Here is an 11,358-nt window from a genome sequence, read left to right on the forward strand (position 1 = left end):
GCATCGCTAGACTTCTGCGCGTGTTCAATGGCTGCGAACGTCGATAAAATTGCTAAAAATTTGCTTTTCACGCGTTATTTAAGCAACAATAACAGTAAATACACAAACCATATACAAAACTGATAGTGCGTGCAGCAAATTGCCAATGGCCCAAGCCCTCGAATTAAGCAAAAAGTGAGCTCAAAACACAAGCACATCAATAGTGAGCAGAGAAAAAAGAAAATGCAAAGCGCAATGTGAGAAGTGCAAAAAAATTTCCTATATTCACAATTTCAGTAGCGCAACAAAATTTGTGCGCGGTAAGCAAACACGCATAATTGTGAAATTCAAGCGCGTGTTTTTTCGCCCCTATTACGCAGCCAAATGCGCAAAAATATTAGAAAATAAAACAAAAATTGTATAAGCACTGCGACGACGTCTGGCCTATCCACACACAAGAAGGTAGACGAAAAGAGCGCAGGGCAAGGGGTGTTGTTCTTGTTCAGAAAAACGCGCGGCCGCCGCTCCGCTGGGCGCTCCATTGCCTTGCCTCGCTCAGTTGTGCAGCGAGCGTCCGTGCCGTCGGTTGTGGTTGTGACTCCTCTCTCTCTCTGTATATACTTGTTTTGCGCGCGTAAATATTGCTGCGTGTCCGCCCCGGCAGCTGCTACTGCGAGCAGGTAAGAGAGACGCGTGCCTAATTATCAAAAAAAAAGTACTACAACTGCGATTACATGAGTTTTGATTTTCTTCCACGGATTTGTTTTGCGCATAATATTTAAAGTAAAATATGCAAATTTATTTATAGCCAAAAGTTTTGCTTTTGCTTATTTCATGCTCCCTCCGCCTCCGCAGCACATTTTGCGCAATTTATTTTGGTATTTTCAATTATCCGATTCTGCTTTATGTGCGCACTTCGTACGGCACCAGGGCTGGCGAAATAGCTAGCAGCACAGCAATGAATTGAAAGAATTTGATTTTCGGCTTCCCTTTTGTTTTGCTGTTGCAAATGGCTGCTTCTTGTTTCTGCTTTCTGTTTTTATTGCTTATCTCGCTATCCAACGTAATAGCGTATTAAAATATTAGGCAGCGAAATGCAAATATATTATTTTTTCGTTTTCTTTTGAATCACAGCAGCTGTAAAAAGAAGCTCAACTTAGCAAACGGTAAACACAACGTCGCTGTACGGCATGCAAAGGTAATTAAATGAATCGATTTATATATATCGATAACATATAATAACGCTCATTGTTTTCGTTATCGCTATTGCCTTGGCAGCGCATAAATGCAAAAAGATGATGGAAACATTGGAACAGCAACAAACAAAGAGTACGCCTAACAGTGAGCCCCATGCGGGCAATACGGAAACGACGCCGGCAGCCAGCGAAGAGGATGACATTGAAGAGCATTGCAATGCGTTCGAGCTGGAAAAGGAGGAGAAAAACAGCAGCAGCCCGCTACGTGAGCTTAGTCTAAAAAACGTAGCTGAGCAGGATGAAGAGCAAAGTCGCCTAGAGAATGGACGAGATACAGAGGAGGAGCCGGCAGCTTCACAAGAGACGGCGCAAGGTACATCTTCAACTGCCGACAGCTTAGACGAGTCGTTTGAGCTGCCAGCCGAAAGTTCTGTGAAAGTGGAGTGCGTAGAGGACGTGGGGGATACTGCTGAGGGTAGCGATGCCGAAGAGAAGCCGTCCACATTGCTCGACGCCCAAAAGTCGCCAATCGACATTAAAGTTGAAACGAAAAGTCCTTTACCAGCGCTCAAAGACGATTTTGCTGACGAACCCTCCTCCTTGCCCGGCAAGCCAGATGAGCAACAGAACGGAGAGATTGCGACAGCAGGTTCGCCAGCAATGCAATTTGATACGGAAGCTTCGCTTCATGATGAGTTATCCTTAACAGATAACATAAAAGTTGAAGAGAAAAGTCCTTTGCCATGCATTAGGCCAGATGAAGAAGATGTCTCTTCGCCAGCGATTAAAATGCCCGTAGAGAATTCTCCATATGAGCAGAAGAGCATTTGTGAAACATCTTCGCCCGTGTACCGAGTCGTTGGGGAGAGTTTTTCTAATGATGAAGAGGATAATGTTTCACCCACGATAAAAGTGATTGAGAAAAAATCTTCACCTGCCAACCTGCAAGAGGAAGAAAGATCATCATCGTTTTCATCTGCACTTAAGATCTCTAACGACATTAAAATCGAGGGCGATGAAGATTTTTTAGACCGAGTGCAAGGAAACGACGACGACGGAGAGGAGGAGCAGGAGGATGAGGCGGCATCGTCACCTGCATTCAAAATCGATGAAGATGAATTTGCTTCAACTGCAAACGCAACCAAGGAAAGGGAATTAACATCACCTGCAACAACAGCTGCGACGCCTGTGTATAAAATCAATGATCTTTCACCTGCCAGCATACCAGATGATGATGATGATGAGGACTCCTCACAAGGATTTAATGCTGAAATTAAAATCGAGGAAGCCAGTCCAAAGTTGCCAAAAATTGAGCGCAAATCCCCCATGGAAATCATCAAGATTGAGTCTGATTCTGAGGATGAAGATGTGCAGGTAGAGGTGGAAAATGATGTGGATGAAATTGAAGGTAATCAAACAACTGCAACAGATTCTCCCCAATTGGAGCCACAAATTGAGCAAAGTGATAATTTGATTAAGCAAAAGCAAAAAATGGAGACGCCAAGGACGCCGTCGCCGTCGCTGCCGTCGCTTAAGGTGAAAATAAATGGCGCACATGCAGCTATGGAAGAACTGCAGCCGATGTCCGAGGTGGAGCAGGAGAGAATGCAGGATGCAGTGCAACAGTCTGTGATAGCAAATAACGAGAAGGAAGAGCAGCTGGAGCTGCACCACAGCGAAAGAAGAAGCAGCCGTAGCAGCAGCAGTAGCTCTGTCAGCTCCACCTCACAGCAGCTGGTCATTGATCAGCCCGAGAGCGAGCAGCAGCTGCGAAAACAGCAGCAGCAGCAGCAGCAGAGTCAGGAGCCAGAGCCGGAAAAGAATCAGCAATTGTTGCTTGCATTGAAGCGCAGGCGCAGCGGCAGCAACAGCAACAGCGACAGCGACAACAACCCAAAACCAACCGCCAAACAGCAGTGCGTGGAGACGGAGACGTCGACGGAGGAGCAACAGCCGTCATCCTTGCTATTGCAGCGTCTGCAGGCGCCAGCGCCAAATAGCGGCGATCTGGAACAGCAACTCAGCTGCTACAAGTGCAATGCAAACAAATTTGAGAATTTTCAGCAGCTAAATGCGCATTTCGCGCAATGCAAGGCACACACCGAAGCAGCAGCAGCAACAGCCACAACGTCAACAGCAGAAGTAGCAGCAGCAGCAGCAACAGCTGCTATCCCAGCGCCAGCTGCTGTTGCCGTGCCCTTGGCCAGTCCCGCTCCAGCTCCTGCCCTCAAGAAAGAGCGCTTCTTTCGCTGCGCCCGCTGCAGCACTGTGCATCAGTGTTGGAACTTTTTTCTGCACATGCGCGAGGTGCATCAGCGTTACATTTGTCTGTACTGTTCTCATGTGTTTGCTAGCGTTGAGAAACTGTCGCTGCATCTGGAGAACAAGCACGACATGGATCAGCGTCATTTTGCCAACATTGAGGCGTGGCAAGCGCTGCAATCGCAAGAGGATCGTGCCCGATATTTGGTCTGTTGCAATTGCCAGGCAAGCTTCGCGCGTGGCAGCCATTTCGATGATCATGACTGCGCCGAGCTAATGCAGCCCTGCGCGCTCTGCGGCCAAAAGGCTGGGCATGCCAATGGCTGTCGCAATAGCAGCAGCACCACAGCCACCACCGCCAACAACAGCGGCAGCAGTCGCAAGAAGACGGCGGCGCGACGCAAACGCAAGACGGCCAAGAGCAAGCAGCTGCCCAACCAGCAGTTGGCCGAAGAGCAGCCCAAGGCTAACAATCAACAGGAGGAGGAATCCAACTGGATGGAGACGGATGCGTTGGTGCCTCCAGAAGTGCCACCACAGCCAACGACATTGCCTGAAAACAACAGTAAGTGCAGAGCCTGATGAGCATAAATGTCTAGGGAGCGTACAAAGAAACCATTTGTATTCGATGTTCAATCTTGACGTCTATTTTCGGCTTAAAAGTTCTATTTGAGAACTTTGGCATAGACCTACTTGGGTTTCTACCCATACACATTGCTTCTACTGATTATTTTTACATAGACCTGCTTGGACTTTAAACTTTGAATTTGGTTTGATCAATTGACTGATTGAAGTCCATACTTGAGAATTTAGTTAGCGCAGACAGACTCGGACAGAATTTTCATCAAATTCACGCACAAGCGCGGAAAATAGATGAGCAACTGTTTAGTCTCTTGCAATAAATAGATTCAAAGATCTTTAAAGAGCTAACAGAAATGCATTTCAATATATACATATATGTGTATATATTTTCAATTTTTAAATTCACTTATGCGGGTGGAAAATGTGTGAAAAACAATTTGTACGCACCTCTTCGCATTTAGCTACTCTCCTTAATATAATGATAACTAATCAATTAAAACAGTTCCAGCGCCAATTGAAGTTGCGCCACAAGAGGATGCGGTGCCCAAGCTGGTGGTGCCGAAGATGATGCTGCGCGTGCCGAAAGAGTTTCAGAAATCTGTGGACGCAGCGCTCAGCAGCACAGACACTGAGGATGAGGACAACGATGAGCTGGCAACATCAGCAGCAGCAGAAGCGGCAGATGTAGGAGAATCCGAAAGCAGGAGCAGTGCGGTGCCGCTGCTCACCGTGGATGCAGTGGAGCAGCAGCAGCAGCAACACTTGCAGCCCATGTCATCATTATCGGAGGACACGGAAACCGCCACTGAGACAGCGTCCACGTTTCAGGAAACGGCTCCCACAATGCCCGCGAATGTTTCACTAAACGATTTGGAAGACGATGAGGATTCGCCTGCGTTAAAGTTGCCGCTGGTGCTGGCCGAATTCGAGCGCACCAAATTGGACATAGAGCGCACCATGGCGCTCATGGTGGCCAAGAGGGAGCTACAAGAACAGCAGCAACAGCAGCGCCAGCTGCAGCAGCAGTTGCAGCAACAGCAGCTGCCAACTGAAGTCAAGCAGCAGCGCGGCCGCTGGTCACTAACGCCGCCCGCATCCCCGCATAATAATCCCATAAATGAGACGACGCATGTGCCAAATGCGCAGGTGCAGTTGCATGATCAGGAGCAGCTGCTGCCGCCGGGTGAATCGGTAGAGCCAGCGGCAGAGCTGTTGCCTGCGCCTGCGCCGCAGCGACGGGATACGCTGGGCAGCGAGTGCATGGAGCTCGATGATAGCCTAAATGAGGAGCAAAATACGCAGCAATCGGAGCAGACAGAACAGTCCGAGCAACTGCAGCAGCCATTGGACGCAGAGCCAGCGGCAAGCGCAACGCCGCCGCCACCACCGCCGCCCGCCGATGGCATCGAGGTGGCTGGCGCGGATACCCACACAGTTGATCTGCAACTGGACAGGCCGCTGGACAAATTCGAAATGGTCGACTTTGTGCGTCTATGCCTCAAGGCTGTCTATCCCTTTTGCCTGTACTGCAACCATGCGCGGCGCATTGCTGTCAATGCCAAGCAGCTGGCGTTGCATCTAATTGGACAGCATCGCTTCACGGCCACCGTGGACAGCATCACGGCCGAGGAGCTGCAGGCGGAGACTATTGTCGCCAAGCTGAAGAGCTACTTGCCCGCTCTGGAAGGCAATCACTATTTGAATTCCATGAGCTGTTGCAGCTTGGAGCAGGGACGCTTCGTCCAACCTTTCAATGAGCGCATCTACGAGTGTTTCCAGTGTCGCTATGTGACGGCCACGCATAAGGAGCTCTACACGCACAATCGCCGGCTGCACATTAAGACGAACATCACGTGCTGCATGTGCCGCTTGAATTTCTTTAGCTACAGCGAATTGCTCTGCCACATCTGTCCGGGCATCGCTGCGGGCAACGTCTTCGATGTGCAATTCCGTTGCTGTCTGTGTGAGACGGCGCCGTTGGCCTCCGCGTTCCGGCTGATGGTGCATCTGCGGAAACAGCATCAGGCCTGTGATATCTGCCTGGAGGATTGCCATACCCAGGCCAAGCTCTCGGCGCACGTGTGGAAGCACAAGCTGTTGCATCTCTGCTATCGCTGTGGCATTGCGTATCGCAACAAGCAGGACATATCCAAGCATTTGTTCTGGAAGCACGGCACCGAGAGCACCAGCTGTAAGCGATGCCTGCAGAAACGCTGGCGTCATGTCTACCATTTCTGTGTGCCCGCCGCGCAGTTTACGTGCGAGCATTGCCAGTTCACGTTCAGCAAAGCCATCTACCTGGAGGTGCATAAGCGTCAGCATGTGGGCGATTATCGGTATGCCTGCAATGAGGAACAGTGCGAGGAGAAGTTCGTTTCGCGCAAGCTGCTGCTGAAGCATGCGGCACAGCATGAGGTCAAGCAGCTGGATGACGACGAGGAGGAGGAGGAGTCGTCCAAGGATCAGCTGACCAAGCTGGAGCTAGAGGAACAGCGCACATCGAGCGCAGCTTCAGATCAGCGCGAAAGCAATGGGCAGCAGCTTAAGACGGAGAACGAGCCAATGTCATCACCTAAGTCAGAGGCAACACATCATGTGGATGGCGGAAAACTGAAAGATAAAACGCCGCAGCCAGCACTGTCGGGGGCACAGCGGGAGGCGGAGCAGACGCCGCGTAAGCGACGCAAGAAGGCCAAGCGCAACAAGGCCTCGCTGGAGGACCTTAATCTCATTGCGCCCAATCTATCCGAATCGGACAGCAGTGACGATAGCGATTCAGATGCCGGACGCAGCACAGGCACACTGCAGGACAGCCAAGCACATGGCACGCTGCCCATGCGTGCATCTGTGGATGATCTGGACATGCCCAGGATAATGCTATCGCCGGCCTCGGAGAGCGACAACGAGGAGCCGAATAAAGAGTTGATCAAGTCAGAGACAGAGCCCAAGCAGGAGCAGCAGCTGGAGTCAGTGAAGCAGCAGTCGCTGAAAGCGGAAACGGAAACGGAATTGGCTGATGGGCAAAAGCCCAAGCTGGAGACGACAGATGCAGCTGGCGACACGCAAGAATTGCCAGATATATGGAAAAATCTGTTGCAAAATCAACCGACTGCAGTGGCCAAGAAGGAGCCGGAGGCCCCGGAAGTGCAGCCGACGGAAGAGCAGCTGCGTCCCACGAAACTGCATGTGGCCTGCTCCGATCATGACTACTGCAAGATGCAGCGCACACCGCCGCCCACGCCAGTGCCCACGCCCGAAAAGCCATCCCATGTGACGCCCAACAAGCCGAAGCGTAGCGGCAATACCGCCTCCAGCGATAGCGACAGCTCCAGCAGCTCCAGTTCAAATTCAGATTCAGACAGCTCGAGTTGCTCGTGCGGCTCCAATTGTAGCTGCAGCTCCAGCGGCAGCAGCAGCAGCGATGATGACTCCGACAATGAGTCGCAAAAGTCACCCAAGAGCCCCAGCAAGAAGGTGGCAAAGAAGAATTGCTCGTCGGAACGCATCCAGGAATCGCAGAACAACCTCAACAACAACAATAACAACAACAGCGAGGAATATGTGAATGTGACGAGCAACAATGAGGAAGAGCTGCGTCCGGTGATGCCATCGCCCAAAGCGCCGCTCTACAATGAATCTGACTTTGATACGGCCGTCTCCGATACGGATGAGGAGTTCTACGATGCACATCCACAGAAAATGGCCAGCGAGATGTTGGCACAGAAACGTCTGGCGCTGCTCTCGGCCCAAGCGACAGAGGCGCAGCCGCAGGACGGCAGTGGCAACTATGGCATTGTGGAGAACAGTCGTCCATCGACGCCATCCCTGCCCGAGGAGGCAGCTGCCTTTGCGGATAAGCGTGAGCGTGTGGCCAAAAACAAGAAAAAGAAACGTGAACGCAAATCCACATGCAAATCGATGAGCCAGGCCAAGATGATGCCCAGTGGTGTGCCGCAAATGGTGCCGCCGCAACAGCTGCCGCTGGGCTTAGCCGCAGCAGCCGGCATCGCAGAAGCCATCGCAACGCCGCTGCAGCAGCAGCAACAACAATTGCTGCTGCTGCCGGAATCACCGCTGACGCCCATCACACATCGCCCCAGCTGGCAGCCGCGCATGAGCGAGGGCAGCAGCTGCTCGGATGCCGATGGCCAGCTGAAGCGCTCGAAGCGCACAAGGCGTCCGAACAAATTCTATGGCTATACCAGCGATGATGAGAACATGAGCAGCGTGTTGGCGCCCCCGTTGCAGGTGGGCATGCAGCTAATTAAGCCGCAGCCGCCGCCGCAGCTGACCTGGGCCAAGGAGGATCTGCCGACGCCGGCCAAGCAGCAGCGCAGTCGCAGCAATCATGGCGAGCATCATAATCATCACCATCATCATCAGCATCAGCAACTGCAGCAGCCGCAGCAGCAGCAGCATTCGCATCAGCACAGCAATGGCAGCACGCGGAAGCGCAACAGACGCACGCCACTAAGCGGAGCCGGCTCCGGCAGTGCCAGGCGCGGGGCCAAGCGTGTCAAGCAGCAGCCTGCGACGCCAGCGGCAACGGTGACAACGCCGCAAGTGGAGCAACTGCAGTTGCCGCCCATACCGACGCTAAAAATACGGCCCGCTCTGCTGCCCGTCAGCGCGGCGCCCAGCGACAGCAGCGATAGCAGCTCGGACGACGAGAATGCCGAGATCAATGTGACCAGTCTGCTGCCGCCCATACAGGCGCCGTCCGTAATGATGCAGCAGCCGCCAGTGGTCGTGGCGCCGGCACCGGTACCGTTGCCAACACCGCCGCCGCCGCCCGCGACAACCGCCTTCAATCAGCCCATACCGCCGGCGCTGCTGCCGAATCCGGACTTTGCCACGCTGCAGTACTTCAAGGCGAATAATATACGATATCCCATACGACCGCCGGCTGGGGCACGTCTGGCCCGTGAGGGTGAATCGGTATATTGCTATTGCCGTTGTCCCTACGACGAGGTCTCCGAGATGATTGCCTGCGACGGTGACAATTGCCTCATCGAATGGTTCCATTTCGAGTGCGTTGGCATCATGGTGGCGCCGCAGGGCAAATGGTTTTGCGCCGAATGCCGGCCCAAATATTCCGAGGGCCTCTATCCGGGCGTCAAGGCCAAATAAACTGACGAACTGTGTACATAGTTCTAGACAACCTAGGTTAAGGTTTACAAAATCCTAAATACCCTTTACATATTAAAAAAAAGAAAAAACCCCAAAACAGCAACAACACCCACTACAGAATGGATTACGCTTATTAAATGTTAAAAATATAATTCGATGTCTCTCCAAAACTTCGGATCGATAAAAAAAAACAAAAAAACGAAAGATTTACAAAAAAATATTACACTTAAAGTAAATGCTAAGGGAAAAGCAGATTATATTATGGAATATAAATATATACCCAGGCTCAAAGGCGTCCCTCGCGACTTGGCTGCAGCATAAACTAAGCTAATCTTAAATAAATATCTTTAATACACACACATAATACACTTAAACACATATGTATGTAATTTAAAGATATATATATATATATATATATATTATATTTTTTGTAAATATTTGAGAGTTGCATATACGAATCGTATATATATATATGTATATGCAATTGTACAATACTTAGCTCATGCAAGATCTATATAAACCCTTAGACTTAACTCTAACCCAGCATCAATAGTTATAAATATGATTATGATAAACTCTAATGACCTATCGCTAGCTATATGTAAACAAACTAAACAAAAAAAAAACAAACAAAAAACAAAAACTAAAAAAACAACAAAAAGCAAACTCTAATTGCAAACGAGATGCGAGAAATAAACATTCAGTAAGTGAACCATAAACTTAGCTTAATTGTTTTCCATGGTTTTGGCAGTTATTGTGTTTTAATTGAAACCGAAATGTGAAGCTAAAATTGCCTCTACACTATTATAAAACATTTGCTGGAACTGTAAAGCACGCCCGCTTTAATGGATCCCTGCTCGGGCGCCAATCTTTTGATTCATTGGAAAGTTGTTACAGCGTTCTAAAAGTGACGAACTATGGACTTAAGGTGCGCTATTTCAAATATTCAAAGTTTAAATATATATAAAAAACTAACAAATATTCAATATCTGTATTCAGACAGTCCACTTAGATCTTAAGTATGCAAACTTATAAAAGGTTATAAGGATTTATAGATTAACAGCAAGCACAACAACTAATTTAACAACAAGCTAAACCTCATTGTATAAGTAGGCACTGGATCCCTGCTCGGGCGCCAAAGCTACAATATAACGAATTGATGTAAATATAAATAGCGCATTAATAGCATAGGCGGTAGCTATAAAATAAAAATATGTGTTTATACTATTCTAGAAGCAACATGACTAGCTATTAAATCTATAGAGATTTGTCTAATAAAACAGGATTTCGATATAGATTATTACGATTGCTTAGAAACGGAGCAAGTTATAGATTATTGGAAACAAAATCGTACTGCGCGGGCAGGAGGATCTATTTTGAACATGGTATAAATACAGAAATAAAAGAGCATACGAATTAAATTCATAAAAAAATCCAGAACAGCAGAACAGAAATATTCGTTAGACCCTGATCAAGCGCAGCTAATGTAGCATAATGAAATATAAAACAGCTTCGAAGAGATAATCTACAAAATTGGTAAAAAAAATTGTTAGGTACTTACAAAACTGAATTAATTCTGTCAGATCTTCAGAACACTCCGATAATTGTTTCTATAAAATGTATAGTCTTTGTCCCTGCTCGGGCGCTTCTAAGCTGCATATACCCAACACTATATATGCATAACACTAGCCAAAACGACAGACAGATATATATGCATATATATCATAATTTAGACCCGATTCAAGCTAACATGTTAAATTTCGCTAATCGTTAACTGCAGTTGGGTTTAATATCCCATAAAGGCATTCAAAAATGTTGACATGCTCGTATGCAAATGCACTATCCCGCCCCCTCCTGATTATGCTGAAGTAAATGCAAATAAGGCACGACAATAAAATGATTGTTGTTGTAGCTGATGAACACGAACGTGTGCGCCAGGGTCATGTGTGGGGTCATCCAAGCGACGGCCAAAAAGGACACCACCAATAGCTCGGGTTGAGGTGCGGCTAAGTCCGTTCAGCGTGGGTTTGTTTACCAAACAGCGCGTTGATTTAATTGCCAGCCCGAGGGCAGTAGACGAACTGTAACGAGTGCCGAGTGCCGAGTGGTAACTAAATTACGGCTAACGAAGGTATAGGTACACAGGTACAGGTACAGGTAACAGGTACAGCTAACGGTAAAGCGTGGCCAGTGGCCAGTCACCACTTCG

The 11,358-nt window shown here is 48.9% G+C and overlaps 1 protein-coding gene across 3 annotated transcripts; it reads left to right on the plus strand.

The window, feature by feature from the left end:
* The first annotated feature begins 10 nt into the window (after positions 1-10).
* On the plus strand, positions 11-9,872 carry MESR4 (misexpression suppressor of ras 4). Of its 3 annotated transcripts, none has more exons than XM_064680592.1 (4): positions 11-659; positions 1,114-1,177; positions 1,258-4,002; positions 4,522-9,872. In XM_064680592.1, the coding sequence occupies exons 3-4, from the start codon at positions 1,275-1,277 to the stop codon at positions 9,147-9,149; spliced, it is 7,356 nt and encodes a 2,451-aa protein (XP_064536662.1). In that variant the 5' UTR covers positions 11-659; positions 1,114-1,177; positions 1,258-1,274; the 3' UTR covers positions 9,150-9,872. The 3 variants fall into 3 exon arrangements, with proteins under 3 accessions (XP_064536662.1, XP_064536663.1, XP_064536664.1); XM_064680593.1 differs by having other exon boundaries at positions 1,117-1,177; XM_064680594.1 differs by having other exon boundaries at positions 12-174.
* The last annotated feature ends 1,486 nt before the right edge of the window (positions 9,873-11,358 follow it).

Source organism: Drosophila montana, unplaced genomic scaffold (genome assembly GCF_035044405.1).
Source record: "Drosophila montana isolate Dmon_TW-CO22-7 unplaced genomic scaffold, ASM3504440v1 contig_2127_1, whole genome shotgun sequence".
NCBI classification, from domain to species: domain Eukaryota; kingdom Metazoa; phylum Arthropoda; class Insecta; order Diptera; family Drosophilidae; genus Drosophila; species Drosophila montana.